This window comes from Triticum urartu, chromosome 3A, assembly GCF_056163025.1.
Source record: "Triticum urartu cultivar PI428250 chromosome 3A, HENAU_Tu73, whole genome shotgun sequence".
NCBI classification, from domain to species: Eukaryota; Viridiplantae; Streptophyta; class Magnoliopsida; order Poales; family Poaceae; genus Triticum; species Triticum urartu.
In genome coordinates this window covers 477,776,906-477,797,386 of record NC_141875.1, presented here as the reverse complement: position 1 = coordinate 477,797,386, position 20,481 = coordinate 477,776,906, and the positions used below count along the sequence as shown (strand labels likewise).

The window sequence follows — 20,481 nt, the reverse complement described above, 5'->3', positions numbered from 1 at the left end:
GGATGTTGGGAAACTGATGGGCCGATAGGAGCGGCCGCAGCCCGACTCGGCCAACGCCCTCCTGTTGACCGAGCGTTTCCCTCGCTTAATGTAAAGTGGGCACTTATCCCTCCACCCCCTAGTTATATACAGAGAAAAGCACCCTTTGTACAGACGGTGGATGATGATTAATAAAGAGGGCACTACCCCTACATCTCTGTGTCAATTTTACTTCTTGTACCTTTACGTGATCGACTACGTCTACGATGCTATCGTTCCGCAACCCTTGGACCGGACTCACTGGCAAAAGTTGCAGAACAATTTAGTACGACTAATTTGTTGCCTTTGCGAGAAAGGACGGTGCTGAATCATATACCGCGCCTAAATTAATTAATGTTTGGAAATCATTTCAGTCATCAACTCTTCTACATACTAGATGATACCTCGCACGTTGTTACGGGAATATTTGCAATACATTTCGATGATATGTAATTTCTATGGAACGTGAATAGTGATACTACGAAAACTAAAATTGCAAATCCATATGCTTTATTGTGTTTGATTAATGTATTGTAAAATATCTAATAAATGTTTGCATGTTGAGGTGGACGTTTTCATGTGCATGAATGCATGTTGTGGTGGGCCTTTTGCCATGCATGTTGCTTGATGATGTGGCATGATTGCATGTTGAGAAAAATATGTTAGTGGAGGCTAACTATTTAGATATAGAAGATAAGAAAACCATACTATGTAGGTTCATCGTAACTAGCAACAAGAATATGTTTATTCTTCCCTATTTCTTTCTACTAGGAAGCAAAGCTAGTCTTCCACCTTCCACCCACCACATCGCCGAATTAAACAACGGAATCATATTCTCAGGACTTTTTCAAGAAGAAGAAGCAATCGTTGCTTGTCATTTTCATTAAGATTGGGGAAGAAGGTAGTAGTAGTATGCATGAGCTACCAGTTATTACTTATCATTAACACTCGAGCCCAAAATCTTACCGAACTTCCCAACACCCACTTCCGTCAGTTGTTTATTTTTCAATTATCTCATATAAGAACAGCACCAAAATTCAAATTATTGAAGTAGCCATGGGCCATGGAATAGTCTGATGCCAGGTCGGTCCAACACAACACAAGCACTACAACAACAGCTTCTCACCATATTCAGAAAGAAGAAAGGTGCACAGCTCACTCACTCAGATACGGTGCTACGACGATAAAGATGCGAATGACGCGCACTTGGGAGTATTTTACTCTGAGAGAGCCCAGGAAGCCAGAAGAACTATGCTATCATCAACTTGCACTTGTATAATGGATCCGACCAGCGTCAATAATGTGTCAATGTGTGCAGTCTAGAGCCTAATAACCATTTGAAAACTGGCGTGATGGTGCGTCTCCGCCAACCAGGATCAGCTCCACCTACGATCAAGTAGAACCAGAATCATCTCTGTTCTGTTAATCAGCTGATCAATCTCAACTTTTGAATTGCATCGGTGCCTCCGAATCCGATTCAGGTATCCAATGAAGGAAAGAGCTCTAGCACCTGAAGGAAGATCTCGTTTCCAAGAAGCAGCCGTGTGTGGTCAGATGCATGTGAACATGTTGACTACTGCAGCAGCATTACGCCTGTTCCACTCCTCGTCATTAAATAATGGGAGCAAGTTGGAGGGACGGCTCCTCCTCCTTTTCAGTTTCAGTTATCAGCCACTTGAGCCCACTGATCGATGGCACGTCCAAAACCAGCGCACCACGCCCCATATTCCCTCACCAACCTTCACCTCTCCACATCCATGGCCGCTCGTCTCTGCCTCTGCATGGCGGCGCTCCTCGTCTCGCTGATGCCATGTGGCGCGGCGCAGCCGGCGTCGTCCAACGCCACGGACCTGGCCGCGCTGCTCGCCTTCAAAGCACAGGTGGAGGACCCTCTCGGCATCCTCGCCGGCAACTGGACCGCGGCGGCGTCCCCTTGCTCCTGGGTCGGGGTCTCATGCGACCGCCGCGGGCAGCGCGTCACCGGCCTAGAGCTCGACGGCGTGCCGCTCCATGGCAGCATCGCCCCGCAGCTTGGCAACCTCTCCTTCCTCTCCAGCCTCGTGCTCAGCAACACGAGCCTCGCCGGCCCCGTGCCCAGCGAGCTTGGCGGCCTGCCCCGGCTCCAAAACCTCGTCCTCTCGTACAACAGTTTGTCAGGTGCCATCCCCTCCACCCTTGGCAACCTCACAGGGCTCCAGTCTCTTTACCTCGACAGCAACAACTTCTTCGGCGCAATCCCATACGAGTTTCAAAACCTGAGGAAACTTCAGTCGCTGAGACTGTCAAACAATGACTTGAGCAGGCCGATACCGCATGGCCTGTTCAACAACACGCCCGATCTGCGCGTGGTGCGTCTCGGGTCGAACCGGCTGACGGGAGCGATTCCTGACAGCATCGGCTCGTTGTCGAAGCTCGAGTGGCTGGTCCTGGAAGGCAATCTTCTCTCAGGCCCCATGCCTCCTGCCATATTCAACATGTCCCAGCTGCAGGTCATAGCCATCACAAGGAACAATCTCTCAGGTCCAATCCCTGGAAATGAGAGCTTCTACCTCCCCATGTTGGAAGTGTTGTCCCTCAATGAAAACCAGTTTGAGGGACCTATCCCGCCAGGTCTTTCGGCGTGTCGGAACCTTGACACGCTCTCCCTCGCCGTGAATGATTTCACCGGTCCCGTGCCATCATGGTTGGCGACAATGCCGAACCTCACAAGAATTTACTTGTCGACAAATGGCCTCACTGGAAAGATCCCTGTGGAACTGAGCAACCACACTGAGCTTCTCGGTTTGGACCTTAGCCAGAACAAACTTGAGGGGGGAATCCCACAAGAGTTTGGACGGTTGACAAACCTCAGGTTTATGAGCTTTGCCAACAACCGAATAACAGGTCCCATTCCTGATTCCATAGGCAATCTTTCTAACCTCACAACCATAGATTTCTATGGAAATGGTTTGACTGGATCGGTGCCAATTTCATTTGGGAACTTGCTGAACCTTCGTCGCATCTGGCTTGATGGGAACCAGCTCAGCGGGAACCTCGACTTCCTGTCTGCACTCTCAAATTGCAGGAGCCTGAATACAATCAGCATGGCAAACAACACATTCACAGGGAGTCTGCCAGCCTACATTGGAAACCTTAGCACAGTCCTCGAGACTTTTATAGCAGATAACAACAGGATCACGGGAAGCATCCCAGGTACATTTGCCAATCTTACCAACTTAATGACTCTGTCGCTCAGTGGAAACCAGCTGAATGGGACAATCCCCACACCAATCGCTGCAATGAGCAATCTCCAAGAACTCAACCTTGCCAACAATAGCTTGTCCGGCACCATCCCAGCAGAAATCAGTGGGTTAACAAGCCTGGCTAAGTTGCATCTTGACAGCAATAGACTCGTTGGTCCCATTCCAAGTAGCATCAGTAACCTAAGCCAGATACAGATTATGACACTATCCCGCAACTCGTTATCTTCAACCATACCAACAAGTCTATGGCGCCAACGAAAACTAATTGAGCTTGATTTGTCACAGAACTCTTTCAGTGGTTCCCTGCCGGAAGATGTAGGGAAACTGACTGCAATTACCGAGATGGACCTGTCGAGTAACCAGCTATCAGGTGATATCCCAACTTCATTTGGTGCACTGCAGATGATGATCAATCTGAATCTGTCCAGAAACTTATTAGAAGGATCAATACCAGACTCACTTGGAAAGTTATTAAGTATTGAGGAGTTAGACTTCTCCTCCAATGCACTTTCTGGTGCCATTCCGAAGTCATTGGCCAACCTCACTTATCTTGCCAACCTGAACCTCTCTTTCAACAAGCTAGATGGACAGATACCAGAAGGAGGTGTGTTCTCCAACATCACTCTCGAATCATTGATGGGAAACAGTGCACTCTGCGGCCTTCCAAGGGAAGGAATATCACCATGCCAGAACAACTCACACTCAAGGTCAAAACAACTACTGCTGAAAGTCATATTACCTGCAGTAGTGACATTATTTGTTTTATCAGCTTGCGTGTACATGTTGGTTAGAAGAAAGCTGAATAAGCAAGGAAAGATGTCACTGCCCTCAAACACAGACTTGACGAACTACCAGTTGATCTCATACCATGAACTTGTCCGTGCAACAAGCAACTTCAGTGATGATAACCTGCTAGGGGCTGGAGGCTTTGGTAAAGTCTTCAAAGGTCAGCTAGATGATGAGTCTGTCATTGCAATAAAGGTTCTCAATATGCAAGACGAAGTAGCTTCAAAGAGCTTTGACACAGAGTGTCGTGCACTACGAATGGCCCGGCACCGGAACCTGGTCAGGATAATTAGCACTTGCTCTAATCTTGACTTCAAAGCATTGGTTCTTGAGTATATGCCTAATGGCAGCTTAGATGATTGGTTGCATTCAAGCGAACGGAGGCACATTAGTTTTCTGCAAAGGCTTGGAATCATGCTGGATGTTGCAATGGCAATGGAGTATCTGCACCACCGGCACTTCGAAGTTGTCCTGCATTTTGATTTAAAGCCGAGCAACATTTTGCTTGACATGGACATGACTGCACATGTTGCCGATTTTGGGATTTCCAAGCTGCTGGTTGGAGACGACAACTCTATCGTGTTAACGAGCATGCCCGGCACTGTAGGATACATGGCACCAGGTAATTTCCCTTGTAAGTCTGATAAGATATTTCCGATTGTTTTGATCCATTATAAAAGCTCACTGGTTTTCTTTTGGCATGGAACAGAGTTCGGATCAAGCGGGAAAGCATCACGCTTCAGTGATGTTTACAGCTTTGGGATTGTTCTCCTTGAAGTCTTCACGAGGAAAAAGCCGACTGATCCAATGTTTGCTGGTGAGCTGAGCTTAAGGCAGTGGGTTAACCAAGCATTCCAATATGAACTCTCCAGTGTCACTGACCGTGGCCTGCTGGAAGATGTACCAAAGCACGGTATGGATAAGATAAGCAATCCCTCCGAGGATTCCTCCGCCATCTTGAATGCTTGCCTGGCGTCCATCATCGAGTTGGGGTTAGTTTGCTCAAGGACTGCACCTGATGAGAGACTGCCAATGGATGATGTGGTTGTCAAATTGAACAAGATCAAGGCAAATTACTGTGCTCAGATAACGAAGTAAGGAAATAAAGCAGAGCACCCTGCTTCACTCCTCAAAAGAAAAAACACCAGTAAACAGAGCAACAACATAAATTCTGACATTAGCTGGGTCAGCTAGCTCTTTGTACTGACTGTAATTCTTCCTATGACAATATATAGTTGCTCTCTGTAATTCTTCCCAGTGTTTCTATCGGAGCAGCTGCGAGTTGGGTTCTGTAACTTTCACGCTTGTATTGCCGCTGTACCCTCTCTCCCTCTCTGTACCTCTGTTGTAACACAGTATAATATAAGCCCATCGAGGCCAGGCAATACAAGTGTGAGAGTTACAGAAGCTAACTCTGCGGCACGAGGAGTCGTAACCAGTGTGTTAAGGCGCCGTGCAGTCTCGCCGCACCGACTGATGGAGGGTTCACAAAGACAGCAAGTTGTACTTCTGTCACCGTCAACGGCAACATCGCGTACCGGGTCTGCACCCTGAGACTTTTTTCCGTGTGGCCGCATCAGATTCAGTCGTGCATGCTAAGTTGGAATTTCTCCATGACGCGTGGGCACGGAAGGTCGGAGCATGCCAAACCAGGAGGAACTTCCATTTCTCAGGTCATGCCGTTCACTGCTGGCCTGGGTGGCTAGGCTGGAGTTGAGTACAAGTCAAACGATGAGGACGTTTGAGGATGTGAAGTGCATCTGATTCATGAACCGAATAGGGAGCATGGGCTGCCATTCCACTCCAGCACGGTACAGCTGATGTTCCCTGCTTGGACAATCAACTCTTCACAAGGAAAATGGCTTTCAAGCGGCGCTCAAAAGTCTCTATCTAAAGCCTCAGATGCATGCATCTCAAGTAGCAGTACAGTAGTACCCGTTCGATGAAGCTCCACGCTGCCGCTAGTCCACCATGGCTCTTGTGCTAACCACGCTGATGCTGGAAGGTCAGAGCATGCCAAAGCCGGGATTTCCATTTCTCTGACCATATGCCTGAGAACGCCTGCAGAGATGTGAACCGTAGCATCTGATTTCTGGACCGAGTAAACGGAGCATGGGCTGCCATTCCACCCCAGCACAGTATGTAGAGTTGCTGATGTTCCCCTGCACCGATAATCAACTACTCAGAAGGCGACTGCACTAAATTCCCAGCACACCACTGGCTTCTTCAAGTTCGCAATGCACGCATGCAATGCATCCCTGGCCTGGAGACACGGAAGGCATAACCACGCGCATCACGCTACCACCATGGCTCTTCTTGTCCTAGTACTGACCACGGTGGCTTTCTCGCTGCTGCTGCCCGGCACGGCCGCGCTTGATCAGCCAGCAAACGCGACCGACGACGACCTCTCGGCGCTGCTGGCCTTCAGGACCAGCGTGCGTGACCCGCGCGGCGTCCTGCGTCGCAGCTGGACGGCACGCACGCCCTTCTGTGGCTGGCTCGGCGTCTCGTGCGACGCCCGTGGGCGGCGTGTGGCCGCGCTGTCGCTCCCCGGCATGCCACTCGGAGGCGCCATACCACCGGAGCTTGGCAACCTCTCCTTCATCTCCCACCTCAACCTCAGCAACACAGGGCTGGCCGGCGTGATCCCTGCCGAGCTTGGCCGGCTCGCGCGGCTCAGACACCTCGACCTCGACGAGAACCGCCTGTCAGGTACCATCCCCTCGGCGCTCGGCAACCTCACCGAGCTCCAGTACCTACACATCGGCTACAATTCACTCTCCGGGGCCATTCCCACACAGTTGCGCGCGCTGCGCAACCTCCGGTACATAAACCTCAACAGCAACGACCTGAGTGGCACCATACCTATAGGCCTCTTCAACAACACGCCCAATTTGAGCGTCATATGGTTTGGCAGGAACAGGCTCGCTGGAAGCATACCTGAAGCCATTGGCCATTTGAGGAAGCTTGAAATCCTTGTCCTGGAACTCAACCTTCTTACTGGCACTGTCCCTGCTGCCATCTTTAACATGTCCATGCTCCGAATCTTCGGTTTGGGGAACAACAATCTTTTCGGCTCCCTCCCTGGCAACAAGAGCTTTAGCCTCCCCATGCTACAAAAACTAGGTCTTTCTTCGAATCATTTTACTGGCCCAATCCAGCCGGCACTGGCCAGATCCAACAAACTTGAGCTTCTTTCTATCTCCATTAATAACTTCACTGGTCCTGTACCGGCATGGTTAGCAACAATGCCTCGGCTTTCTACTATTCTACTGTCGGCAAATAACCTCGTCGGTAAGATCCCGGTTGAGCTAAGCAACCGCACAGACCTTGTCATGCTTGATCTTAGTGTCAACCAGCTGGAAGGAGAAATTCCACCTCAAATAGGCTATTTGAGAAACCTCAATTACTTGAGCTTTTCGACAAACCTCCTAACAGGTAAAATTCCTGAATCCATAGGCAATATATCAAGCATAAAAACTCTTGATCTGACACTCAATGCCTTCACTGGATCAGTTCCAACCACGTTTGGGAATGTTCGTAGTCTTACGGGCTTGTATGTGGATGGAAACAAGCTTAGCGGGAAGCTAAACTTTATCCATGCACTCTCCAACTGCAAGAACCTGAGTACCCTTGGCATATCGTCCAATTCGTTTGCAGGAAGCATACCTGACTATTTGGGAAACCTTACTTCACAACTCCAGTACTTCATAGCAAGTTCTAACAGCCTAACAGGGAGCATTCCAGATACAATTGCAAATCTTAGCAGCCTTACCACAATTGATCTCGATGGAAACCAACTGAGCGGGACCATCCCTGTATCCGTCACTACACTGAACAATCTCCAAGAACTCAACCTTGCCAACAACACCTTGACCGGCGCCATCCCAGAAGAAATTTCCAGATTAACACGCCTAGTACGATTATATCTTGATAAAAACCAGTTGTCTGGCTCGATACCGAGCACTATGGGTAATCTAAGTGAGCTGCAGTACATGACATCTTCTCTTAACTCACTGTCTTCGACCATACCCTTCAGTCTCTGGCGCCTCTCAAAGCTCATCAGTCTTAATCTGGCATACAACATGCTGACTGGTCCACTGCCGAGAGATGTTAGCCAAGTAAAACAAATTGCTCAAATGGATCTTTCAAGCAATCTTATGACCGGTGTCTTACCGGATTCCTTGGGCAGGCTCCAGATGCTCACCTACCTGAACCTGTCAAACAATTCATTCCAGGAACAAATCCCAAACTCATTTGGAGAGCTAGTCAGCATAGAGACCATGGACCTATCATACAATTCCCTTCGGGGTACCATACCAAAGTCACTGGCCAATCTGACCTTCCTCACTAGCCTGAACCTCTCTTTCAATAAACTAGATGGTCCGATACCGGATAGAGGAATTTTCTCAAACATCACACTTCAGTCTTTGAGAGGAAACGATGCTCTCTGTGGCCTCTCACGTCTAGGCATTTCACCCTGCCAGAGCCATCATAAATCACCGGAATCGTTGATAAAAATTATACTTCCTGTAGCCGGGGGAGTTGCAATTTTGGCTACCTGCTTGTGCATATTAATCAGAATAAAGATCAAGAAGTGCAAAAAGACATCAGTTCCCTCGGAGTCCAACATAATCAACTACCGGTTAATATCATTCCACGAGCTTGTTCGTGCTACAGAAAACTTCAGTGAGGACAATCTGATTGGATCTGGGAACTTTGGCAAAGTCTTCAAGGGACAACTGGATGACGAATCAATTGTTGCAGTAAAGGTGCTCAACATGCAACATGAAGGAGCCTCTGTGAGTTTTGATGCAGAGTGTCGTGCTCTGCGCATGGCCCGTCACCGGAACCTAGTGAAAATACTTAGCACTTGCTCCAACTTTGAATTCAAGGCCCTGGTGCTCCAGTACATGCCAAATGGGAGTTTGGATAGTTGGCTGCACTCAAGCAACAGCCCTCAGGGTTTGGGGTTCCTCAAGAGGTTAGAAATTATGCTAGATGTAGCGATGGCGATGGAGTACCTCCACCACCAGCACACCGAGGTTGTTCTTCATTGTGATCTGAAGCCTAGCAATGTATTGCTGGACGCAGACATGACTGCGCACATCGCTGACTTTGGCATTGCCAAGTTGTTGTTGGGTGATGATAACTCCATTGCGTTAACAAACCTGCCCGGAACAATCGGCTACATGGCACCAGGTATTGAACTTACCTATCTTTTCAACAAACCAAACGTTTACAAATAAAGATTTTTTTTCTTATTTTCCATTATGTTTTCATATGCGTAATGAACAGAGTATGGATCAACTGGTAAAGCATCACGCATGAGCGATGTGTTCAGCTATGGGATCATGATGCTGGAGGTCTTCACGGGGAAAAGACCCACTAGCCCGCTGTTCGGTGAGGAGCTCAGCTTGCGGCAATGGGTTACTAAAGCATTTCCAACCAGGCTTATAGATGTTGTCGACAACGAAGTTCTATCACAAGGAATCAAGAGTGATTGCCATGCTAGCGATGAAAGCACATCGAGAGAGCAGTCTATCATTCTCAACACATGCCTTGCATCTGTAATAGAGTTGAGTTTACAGTGCTCATCAACGATGCCTGATGAAAGAACCGCAATGGACAAGGTGGTAGTGAAGCTGAACAAGGTAAAGGTAGATTACTGCTTGCAAATGAGGTAGAGGGCGAGTGAAACCACCTTCTGCTATCATATCTCCTAGAACAGATCATCTACTTCTTGAGTTAATGGCAATAAGAATAATATGCCAGTTATGTAGTAGAAATAGAACTGTAACGCGTCAATTGTATAACTTGGTGTTGATAATCTACTTCTTGAGCTAAGTACAAGGAGATAATGTCATAGAGGTGGAATTGTGGCTAGTCTAACAACTTATTCTCGGCTTGTATTCTAGCCTGTCCGGCGTTCTCAAGTATTTCAGGTCTCCCTGGTCCATTTTCTTAGACTAGTTCTCTTGTCACAAAAGAGAATACGAAAGAATTTCTCAGTAGCAAGCAGGTGAAGAGCGTCCAACTACTTTCATAGAACTGGAGGCTTTAAGTGCTATACGTAGTAGATATTCCTTCAAACATGCTTTCAGAATGCTGTATAAAAGACTACAAGTCAGACAGCAATTTTACCAAGACTATGTTTGAGGTCCTCACGAATATGCACCTGCTCTAAGCCAAATAAGGCATTAAGAAATTAAAGCATTTAAACTTTCCCTCGCTAAAAAGAAGCATTTTAACCACCACCAGCCCAAATTATTCAAAGCATACCTGATCATTAATTAAGAATCCACAGTTCATTTCCTCATAGGCATTCTATCAAACACCTTGCGTGTGCGTGCATGGGACATGGATAGCGTGTGCACAAGCAAGCAGGGGCTGATCTGTGTAGGAGGAGCCCAAAGGCGGCAACCACGTACTCCCTATGGGATGAGCCGGGGGGTAGAAGGGAAAGAAATACCAGGATGAGAACGAGGGGGAGATTGAAGCGGGGCCGGAGAATGTCGCGCCGAGAGCTGGTAGGCGGCTGGATGAAACATTTGAGGAAGGAAAAGGAGGTATCGTCCTGCGCGGCGGAAGTGGCGGCAGTCACTCGTCACCAGAATAGACAAAATACACCTACCATATCGATTTGAAATCACAGCAACAATTGGTGCGGCAACGGGGAGGAAATAAATAAATAACGGTAATGTTACCCAGCTGATGTTCGCTGGGAGAGGGGTGACAAGCGAACGTCATTTGATAAAAGTTTTAGTTGTGAAGAAAAATCAAACGACAGCAGTTCTTAAATGAAAAATGTCTTCTCTAGAAAAAAATGTCATGTCACTCTGAAGAAATTACCACCCACTCAGAACTAAAAGTGTCACCTAAAACGTTCGTGTGTGCTACCTTCCCTGATGAACCTTCGCCAGTTACGAGCATCCATAAATAAAGCAATCACTTGCATATACTCTATCCGTTCAATAACATAGTGTGTATAGATTTTGTTTAAAGTCAAACTAACCAAACTTTGACCAAGTTTAAAGAGAAAACCATTTACATATACAATTTCAAACATATACAACATGAAAATATAAATGATTATGTATCCAATGATATGCATTGTTTAATTTAAATATACATATTATATAAACATAGTCAAAGTTTGTAATGTTTTAATATACGCACTACATTATGAAACATGGAGTATGATACTATGAAGATCAATTTCATGCCCCGGAAATTTAGAGCCCATTTTACAGAACACTGCAGCTCGATGACCAGACCACTAAACCAGGTATCGGCCGCCCATGAGTGAAATGGAGCATCAACATCTTATAATAGTGAACAGAGGGAGTAAGATGTTTACAGTAACTTTTTTGCACACCGAATGTATAGACACGTTCTAGTGTTTTTGTTAACGGAAGAGGATTTGTGGCTCTTGGGTGCCACACACCCCTATATAAATATGGCAGTAAAAATCATATTAGGAAATTTCAAAAAAGTCTGAATTTTTGAGATATGAAACCTGGGTGCCCGTTGTACACACGTGTTCAGTTTCGTGAGGAATGGGTGCCCGTGGTAATGTCAGTAAAAAGACAAAAGTATGTGTAGCAAAAAAAACTAGGTGTAACATATGTCGGATCGTAATCACCCATTCCCCACGAAAATGAACACGGGTGTACAATGTGCACTCGTGTTTCATATCCCAAAATTTCAGAATTTTTTGAAATTTCCTGATATTTTTCTTAATGCTATACTCATATAGGGGTATGTGGCACCTGAGAGCTGCAATGCATTTTCCCTTTGTTAACTCATTTCAGTATATATTTAGTCCATACTGAAATATCCAGAACATCTTATATTTGTGAACGAACAAACAAAACAAAAGGAAACAAATAACTAGGTCTCGATATTATTCATCAACAACCACAAACTAGCAGGCTGTAGCAAAACTCACATCATAATTAAATGGACGACCTTACCAATCGTTCCAGCTTAGGCCTGACCTTACAGAAATAGTGCTACATTATTGGTTTCTGAGGCACCCAGAGCCTGGCAACTACTACAAGAAAGCACACACCACACTCAGCTCCACAGCCCAGTCTCCCTGCTGCAGTAGGATTAACCTCCTAGTCCACCACCAAGGGAGCGGCACTTGGCGGTGATCAACCACAGCTGAGCCTGGGCACAGGGCTGCAGCCTGCAGCCACCCCTTCGTGCAGCCATAGCAACCAGAAATGCCCTTGTCCCGGCGTGCAGAAATGTGAATAGACAACAGCCCAGTTGTTGTAATCCACGCATTGCATAATGTGGCATCACCTGCTCAGAAGTATCGACGAGCTGTGCTGAAAGATGGCTCCGAGTTTTGCAATGTTGCTTTCAGACAGTCGAGACAGCATAGAATGGCCTGCACCTTTCAACTCTTGCTGGTTGTCATCCAAGTCATGAGTTTTACTCTGCTTACTGAAATTAAAAGACTAATGGTGCTCATGACTTCCAAAAACAGGTGAACAAGTATGTCTTCAAGATTAACAAACGCTGCACTTGAAAAAAGGGGGAAGCATTAGAGAACAACACAAGAGTGGCCTTCCAAGTGATAAATAGCTATTAATCATTGAACCCACCCTGTCGTTGGCCAAAAAACCATCCAAAACTGCACACTCATGATCTAAACAACAGCTGTGTCTCCACCTGATATCAAAAAAAAAATATGTGGGTGTAGACTAAACCAATGAATGTGAAAATGGAAAAGACAGAAAGTTCTTTAGATAGATTTACCACGAATATGATAACAAGCCAAATTCAAGCAGTTCCATATAAAAACATGTTGCCTGAAAAAAACAGCATTTATGATGTTCAGAAAAATTGAAAATAAGAGAAGGAAGAACTGAAACAAAACCGATATATCAACAGATTTATCACAATCCAAAATGTTCAGCTTCAAGATACATCACTATCTCATACCTTGGCCAAGGATAAGCACGGAATCCTTGGAGATATGTACAATGTCTTGAACCTTTTCACTAGTGAAGATGGCTTCAGTAGCTGCAGGACGACAGAAGTTAATCCCCTGGAAAAGAAGGTTATGATCTACCTGCTGGAAAGCACTATATAGACCACCTAAACCAAATGAACTCACTCCCATTATCTGTGGGAAGATAAGAAAACTGGCCAATATAAAAAGTGAATAATAGGTAATGCTACTCTTCTGAACAATTACTATGTGTTTTTTAAGTACTGTGAATAAACTTCCGAGGTTAAACATGTAAATGATGTAAACCAGTGTTTGAACTAATACTTCAATAGGCGGTACATTTCAGAATTCTAATAAATTGACAATAAATACACACTTTTTAAAGAATCTGACTAAGTTAAGAATTAAAAAAATAACGACAACAAAAGAACCAAGTCAATGCTACAAACCTGAGAGCTTAATGGTTGCTAACTCTCTTTCCTCATCACTAACATCATCGTCGCTTTTAGGAGACTTGACATCAAATGCCGGCAATGGTGACAATATTTGTATGGAATGTCCACCATCTGAAACCCAAAGAATCTGTGTCTCTGCACAAATGCTCTGAACACATTTATTAATTAAGTAAACCACCACAATGTAAAAAGAACAGAGCCAGTACAAAAACTCACTCGTAGAGCTACTTGGGAAAACAGCAAACAATTGGACTTTCATGGCACAATCCAAAAAACATGTTTTGGCAGCTTCCGGTTCCAATTCAGCATTTCGAAGACTGAAGGCATGTATCACTCCAGCTGAATCAAGTACTAAAAACTTGTCCTTGGAAGAAGGTTGGATTGAAACAGCTTTAACTAATTTTATCAATTTAACACCACCTTGAGAGTTATGATCCTCTTGATTAAATGCCAAAAAGAAAGATGAATAGCTCCCTGAATTCTGTTTTACCCTCAAGGTTGTAAGCTTACCTGAAAGAATAAATTGGAAACATATTAATTGATTTTGCGAAAATACAGCTGCAAGCAGTACAAGTGGAGAATCATAAACCTTGTTTAAGACTCTATGAATACAACTAACTCTAGTAGCAGTACCAATTACGAGTTTTGCTTGTAAGTTAGCGTGTCTGAAAGGAACCAGATATGAATTGCTGTGTAACTATCTGAGAATGCTATATAGTTGACACACGTCCTAGTGATTATTCACATACAGTACATCCTCTGGACAAGGGGTCCTTCGAGAGGCTAGTGGAATCAGAAAACTTATATTTCTTATATTTCTTTACGGAGGGAGTACTTATTAATATATACTACTAGAAATCCTACGCGGTAGATTTGGCTCAAGAAATAAATCAATTTAATCCAGGAGATGTTGGTACTGGTACAGGTCAGGATTGATCGTCATGTCTGCACGGACCTGCCCCCAAGACCCAGTGAAGTACTCACCTTCTATTTATCTGCCATTTACATCAGCACAGTCCTAGTAAATATGGCACGCAACATATGTGAGCACCTAGCAATATCTATGACTATGAACAGAATAAAAGTTTGTCTGGTGCCCATCCACATAACGAATTACCATGCGGTAACGAATGTTGTTTATCTCTACGGAATTTTGAGTTTGAAATGATTATGGCTTAGATGCAAATTAGTCAATTCAAATATGTTTGCTCATAAAAAAATGCCACCAGTTGGGGAAAATGGGGCCGAGATAACATAAGAATAGGCATAACATAGACATGTAAATAGTTTGCTTATAACAGGAAAAAAACGCTTCCAGCTTTTGCTCCTTTACTGTTATATATGAAAAAGAAGACCATTAACTGACCCAGCAAACAGAAAGTGAAGTGTGGGACAACTAGAGGGGCACACAATTAAATTAATGGAAATAACCAAATATTCCTTGTTTGCAATGAAAAAGAAATACTCCTACAATATGAATTGATCAGACATTTCATATTTCATCATTTCCACTGGCACATTTACGTTGTCTTGAACATCCGAGGTGAACACTCGGATATGAAGTCACTAGCAAAGACACACCTTTGAGCATGAGACCTAGCTGATAACCTAATTACTTTTTTTTTCGAAACAGGCTTTCGCCCCGCTTTATATATAATAAAGGAAACATCGAACGAAGTACACGGCCGAACGAACGATACAAGATGGTGGGGTAGCCCTCAAACAATGCCGATCCCAAGATAGTCGGATCAAGCAGAAGTACGACTACGCTACCAAAAGAAAGCATTGGGAAAACTGAGTGCAGCGCTACACAGTGCCCTAAACACATAAGCTCCACGACAACGCCCCCCCCCCCCCCCCCAGAGGGAAAACGTCGCCGTTGCCGAGTCCAAAAGGAACAAGGGTCTTCACCCGGAACCCTGGCACACAGAGGAGCACCACGACAACGTCTTCAGGAAGATAACGGCGCCCGCAATCGTCGGCGACGAAGCGCAAACCTAATTACTTTAGTGCTAGTTCTTTGATTGTCTGGTTATAAAACGGAATCAAAGCTTCACAGAAGCGGGAAATACTCACAGTCGGAAGCAGCACCTCCTTGACCACCTCGGGCGCCACTACCACGCCCAACTGGCACAATCAGTCCATTCAGAATCCCGTTTTTCTTATGCAAGCTCTTCTTTGCTGATGCCGCGGCACCCTCCTTCCTCCCCTCCTTCTCCCTCCCACCCTTCATCAAACTCCTCAGTGGGAACACGCGCACGCCGCCAGCCTCGCCGAGCAGCAGCCTCCCCATGGCGACCTCCATGGCATACACCGGCCGCGTTGGCTCGAGCTGGATGACCGCACACTTGTGCAGCTCAAGCGTCCTCCCGTCCGCGGCCATCCTCGGTGCAAGCACCCAGATCTGCCCGGCGGCGAGGGAGAGAAGCGCCACGGCGTTGACCCCGCCCGCGAGGCGGACGCCGAGGCCGAACGGAAGGCCGTGGAGGGGCAGGCCGGAGGGCGAGACGTGGCGCTTGAAGGAGAGCGGGGCGGGGGCGAAGCGAGCAGAGGCGAGGGAGTAGGCGCGGAGGTGGACCGCGGGGGAGGAGGGGGCCGGGTGCGCGGAGAGGAAGAGGAGGTGGGAGGAGGGGAGCAGGAGCGCGAAGCAGGCGGCGGCGGCGAGCGGGGAGGGCACAGGGGTGGGAGCTGGGGCGGGCGACGCGGCGGAGGCGGGGGCGGGGAGGGAGGCGAAGAGGCGCGCGGAGGCGTCCGGGAAGAGGAGCGCGAAGGCGCGGGACGGGGAGGGGGCCGGCGCGAGGAGGAGCGAGGTGGGAGAGGACGGCGCGGGCGGGAGAGGGAGGCGGTGGGCGCTGAGAGGAGGGGGCGAAGACGGCGGCGGCGGAGGAGGTGGGGGCGGGGGTTGCGGAGGAGGCGGAGGCGGCATGACCACCGCCGGTGTTTGAGGGGGCGGGTGGTGCGGCGACCGGGCGGAACGAACTGGTTCGGGGTCGGTCGGGGCCGGCTTGCTGTGTGTACGTGTAGATCGGGTGTGATGAGTTCCGTGCCGGCTGGTTAAATTTCCTCCTTGATGGCTTAGATAATGTCCTGCCAAATTAAATTTGGGAGCCCGTATCAGATGTAATCGCCTTTCCGTGCCTTCTCACGATGTATATCGGATCAAATAGATAAAACCAAGTCTCTTTGATTTGAGGCGTGCTAGTCAGCTGAACTTTTTAAAAGATTGGCCAAGTCGCGAGCCGTTGGATCTAGCGCATTGAGCGGAATCTTGTTGCATAATTTTTTTTGCAGCATAGATCTAGTTGCACAAAAGTTTTGGTACAGAATTTGCTCTTGTTGCAAAAAAAAAAATCCTAACAAAGGTCTTGTTGCAGAATGTTTTTTATGAAATTTTTATACATAGTTCTTTTTGTAGAATTTTTTACAATAAAGGTATTGTTACAGAAAAGCACCCAAGAAAAGAACGTCATGAGAGTTGGTTTGGGAGCTCGTTTGTGGAAAGAGAGGGGGGTAAGGAGAGAGGAGGAGGAAAGGAGAAAGGGGTTGGCCTGCATCAACGGCACCTTGCAGCAACGGGCATGGATCTGCCTAGCATGGGTGATGAGTGGTGCCCTGGCCCGCATCAACGGCACCTTGCAGCAACGGCATGGATCTGCCAAGAACGCGGTGGCGAGCGGTGCCCTGGCCCGCATCAACGGCACCTTGCAGCAACGGGCATGGATCTGCCAAGCACGCGGTGGCGAGCAGAGCCCTAGCCCGCATCATCAGCGCCTTCCAAACACCATTCATGCATGCACCTTGCAGCAGCCGGCATAGATCTTAGTATTTGGGCTTCATCCAGATCGGAAAAAGTGGGTTGAAAGAACGAGGGTGAAACACTAGAGGAAGGGGACAGAGTTGCCCCGGATATTTCTAGAAACTCGGGGGTGCACTGTACTAGGGCGCACACGGGACATGTGGCAACAAAGGGAGGTGGTCAACGCAAGCGACGTAATCTATCAGTTGATTTGTAACATTTCCCCTTTGATTTTGAGTTCCTTTTAGATTCTAATGTTTATGAATTTCTATTATTTGTTTTTGCGGGGAAGTTTCTATATAGTTGTTTGCTTCAACATGTTTTTTTAGCGGGGTTCATTTCAACACGTTGTTGGTTACCGTTCGACATGAGTGGTGAGATGTCTTAAAAGCACGTTGTTGGTTAAGTTTTTTTAACACCATTGTTGGTTAAGTTGACTATCATGGTTAAGATTGAAAATTTTCTAAAAAAAGAAAGTTAGAATGAAAATGCGGGGGAGTTAGACCCTGAAAATGTGCAAGTGGCCTATCTAAGCTTCATGGAAAGCTTCACATATGGCTAAGAGAGTTAGGCGGTGTAAACTCTTTCCTGATTGTATCAACTGGCATTGTGTGCTTATATATACAATTGCACGAGAGAGGGGGATAGGGAGAGAGTACAACGACACTAGCCGATAATGCCTATCACGCAGGTTGTACATGTGCACATAGTGCATGAGTTGTTCAAAACTTTGGGCTCCCCGACGTTGAGACTGGACTAGAGTTTGAGGAAGACGCCTGTCGGTAAACCTTTGGTCAAAATATCAGTGGACTACGAGCTTGTGGCACATGAAGAACGCGTATTTCACCAAGCGTGGCATGCTCTCGCACAAAGTGAAGATCGATCTAATATGCCTCATGCGTTGATGTTGCATCAGGTGCTCGGCATGTACATAGAGATGATGTTGTCGCAATAGACTATTGTGGTGCGCGCTAGAGATTGATGGAGTTAGCTGAGAAGCTGGCATAGCCACGTTGACTCCGTGGCATTGGCGACCGCTCGGTACTACGCCTCGACACAAGACCGAGAGTCGGTGTTTTGTCTCTTTAGACATACGTGTGTTGAGGCAGCCGGCCTAGTCGGCGTTAGAGTATGCGACAAGCTCAGTGGTGGTGGTGTGATGAATCCGAAGGCCGAGATGCATCGTGCGACATTGATGACCCACAAGTATGTTGGGAAACGTAGTATTTCAAAAAAAATCCTACGATCACGCAAGGTCTATCTAGGAGAAGCATAGCAACGAGCGGGGAGAGTGTGTCCATGTACCCTCGTAGACCGAAAGTGGAAGCATTTTATCAACGCGGTTGATGTACTCGCACGTCTTCACGATCCGACCAATCCTAGCACCGAATGTACGGCACCTCCGTGTTCAGCACACGTTCAGCTCGATGACGTCCCTCGTACTCTTGATCCAGTTGAGTCCAAGGGAGAGTTTCGTCATCACGACGGCGTGGCGACGATGATGATGAAGTTACCGGCGCAGGGCTTCGCCTAAGCACTACGACGATATGACCGAGGTGTGTAACTGTGGAGGGGGGCACCGCACACGGCTAAAAGATCAACTTGTGTGTGTTAGGGTGCCCCCCTCCCCACGTATATGAAGGAGGGAGGAGGGGAGGGCCGGCCGGCCCCTAGGGCGCGCCCAAGAGGGGAGTCCTACTAGGACTCCAAGTCCTAGTAGGATTCCACCAAAAGGGAGAGAGGGGGAAGGAAGGAGAGGGAGAGGGAGTAGGAAAGGGGGGCGCCGCCCCCTTCCCTTGTCCAATTTGAACTGCTAGGGGGGCGCGGCCTGCCCTGGCTGCCCTCCTCTCTCTCCAACAAGGCCCATGGTGGCCCATTAGTTTCCCCGGGGGGTTCCGGTAACCCCTCCAGCACTCCGGTTTTACCAGAAAATATCCGGAATACTTCCGGTGTCTGAATAACATGGTCCAATATATCAATCTTTATGTCTCGACCATTTCGAGACTCCTCGTCACGTTTGTGATCTCATCCGAGACTCCGAACAACCTTCGGTCATCAAATCACATAAACTCATAATACAAATCGTCATCGAACGTTAAGCGTGCGGACCCTACGTGTTCGAGAACTATGTAGACATGACCGAGACACATCTCCGGTCAATAACAAATAGCGGAACCTGGATGCTCATATTGGCTCCTACATATTCTACGAAGATCTTTGTCGGTCAAACCGCATAACAACGTACGTTGTTCCCTTTGTCATCGGTATGTTACTTGCCCGAGATTCGATCGTCGGTATCATCATACCTAGTTCAATCTCATTACCGGCAAGTCTCTTTACTCGTTCCATAATGCATCATCCCGCAATTAACTAATTAGTCACATTTTTTGCAAGGCTTATAGTGATGAGCATTACCGAGAGGGCCCAGAGATACCTCTCTGATACACGGAGTGACAAATCCTAATCTCGATCTATGCCAACTCAACAAACACCATCGAAGAGACCTGTAGAGCATCTTTATAATCACCCAGTTACATTGTGACGTTTGATATCACACTAAGTGTTCCTCCGGTATTTGGGAGTTGCATAATCTCATAGTCATAGGAACATGTATAAGTCATGAAGAAAGCAATAGCAATAAACTAAACGATCATAGTGCTAAGCTAATGGATGGGTCTTGTCCATCACATCATTCTCTAATGGTGTGATCCCGTTCATCAAATGACAACACATGTCTATGGCTAGGAAACTTAACCATCTTTGATTAACGGGCTAGTCAAGTTGAGGCATACTAGGGACACTCTGTTTGCCTATGTATTCACACATGTACTAAGTTTCCGGTTAATACAATTCCAGCATGAATAATAAACATTTATCATGATATAAGGAAATATAAATAACAACTTTATTATTGCCTCTAGGGCATATTTCCTTCAGTCTCCCACTTGCACTAGAGTCAATAATCTAGATTACATAGTAATGATTCTAACACCCATGGAGTCTTGGTGCTGATCATGTTTTGCTCGTGAGAGAGGCTTAGTCAACGGGTCTGCAATATTCAGATCCGTATGTATCTTGCAAATCTATATGTCTCCCTCCTTGACTTGATCGTGGATGGAATTGAAGTGTCTCTTGATGTGTTTGGTTCTCTTGTGAAATCTGGATTCCTTCGCCAAGGCTATTGCTCCAGTGTTGTCACAAAGTATTTTCATTGGA

At 46.8% G+C, this 20,481-nt stretch overlaps 3 protein-coding genes across 6 annotated transcripts; 2 read left to right on the top strand and 1 right to left on the bottom strand.

Moving 5' to 3' along the window:
* The first annotated feature begins 1,709 nt into the window (after positions 1 to 1,709).
* LOC147980177 (uncharacterized) lies at positions 1,710 to 5,674 on the top strand. Its single transcript, XM_087547407.1, has 2 exons — positions 1,710 to 4,668; positions 4,756 to 5,674. Exons 1-2 carry the CDS (start codon positions 1,710 to 1,712, stop codon positions 5,142 to 5,144), a joined length of 3,348 nt encoding a protein of 1,115 aa, XP_087403533.1. The 3' UTR covers positions 5,145 to 5,674.
* A 1-nt stretch (position 5,675) lies between these two features.
* Positions 5,676 to 9,956, top strand: LOC125544475 (uncharacterized). The gene is made up of 2 exons (XM_048708185.2): positions 5,676 to 9,248; positions 9,345 to 9,956. Exons 1-2 carry the CDS (start codon positions 6,284 to 6,286, stop codon positions 9,731 to 9,733), a joined length of 3,354 nt encoding a protein of 1,117 aa, XP_048564142.2. The 5' UTR covers positions 5,676 to 6,283; the 3' UTR covers positions 9,734 to 9,956.
* A 1,972-nt stretch (positions 9,957 to 11,928) lies between these two features.
* Positions 11,929 to 16,497, bottom strand: LOC125544473 (uncharacterized). 4 transcript variants are annotated; one of them, XM_048708183.2, is made up of 7 exons: positions 15,546 to 16,494; positions 13,686 to 13,979; positions 13,464 to 13,617; positions 13,005 to 13,085; positions 12,819 to 12,871; positions 12,665 to 12,731; positions 11,929 to 12,578 (listed from the first exon to the last, which is right to left on the bottom strand). In XM_048708183.2, exons 1-3 carry the CDS (start codon positions 16,393 to 16,395, stop codon positions 13,535 to 13,537), a joined length of 1,227 nt encoding a protein of 408 aa, XP_048564140.2. In that variant the 5' UTR covers positions 16,396 to 16,494; the 3' UTR covers positions 11,929 to 12,578; positions 12,665 to 12,731; positions 12,819 to 12,871; positions 13,005 to 13,085; positions 13,464 to 13,534. The 4 variants fall into 4 exon arrangements, with proteins under 4 accessions (XP_048564140.2, XP_048564139.2, XP_048564138.2 ...); XM_048708182.2 differs by having other exon boundaries at positions 13,005 to 13,110; positions 13,464 to 13,604; positions 15,546 to 16,491; XM_048708181.2 differs by having other exon boundaries at positions 13,464 to 13,604; positions 15,546 to 16,485.
* Between the last annotated feature and the right edge of the window lie 3,984 nt (positions 16,498 to 20,481).

What these genes read in the sequence shown, in the direction of transcription:
- LOC147980177 (XM_087547407.1), top strand. Translation starts at nt 1,710, where the DNA reads ATGGCACGTCCAAAACCAGCGCACCACGCCCCATATTCCCTCACCAAC. An exon ending in TGTAGGATACATGGCACCAG is followed by an intron (nt 4,669 to 4,755) that starts GTAATTTCCCTT and finishes GGCATGGAACAG; the next exon opens with AGTTCGGATCAAGCGGGAAA.
- LOC125544475 (XM_048708185.2), top strand. Translation starts at nt 6,284, where the DNA reads ATGCACGCATGCAATGCATCCCTGGCCTGGAGACACGGAAGGCATAAC. An exon ending in AATCGGCTACATGGCACCAG is followed by an intron (nt 9,249 to 9,344) that starts GTATTGAACTTA and finishes CGTAATGAACAG; the next exon opens with AGTATGGATCAACTGGTAAA.
- LOC125544473 (XM_048708181.2), bottom strand. Translation starts at nt 16,395, where the DNA reads ATGCCGCCTCCGCCTCCTCCGCAACCCCCGCCCCCACCTCCTCCGCCG. An exon ending in AGGAGGTGCTGCTTCCGACT is followed by an intron (nt 13,980 to 15,545) that starts GTGAGTATTTCC and finishes TTATTCTTTCAG; the next exon opens with GTAAGCTTACAACCTTGAGG. An exon ending in AGCAACCATTAAGCTCTCAG is followed by an intron (nt 13,086 to 13,463) that starts GTTTGTAGCATT and finishes GTCGTCCTGCAG; the next exon opens with CTACTGAAGCCATCTTCACT.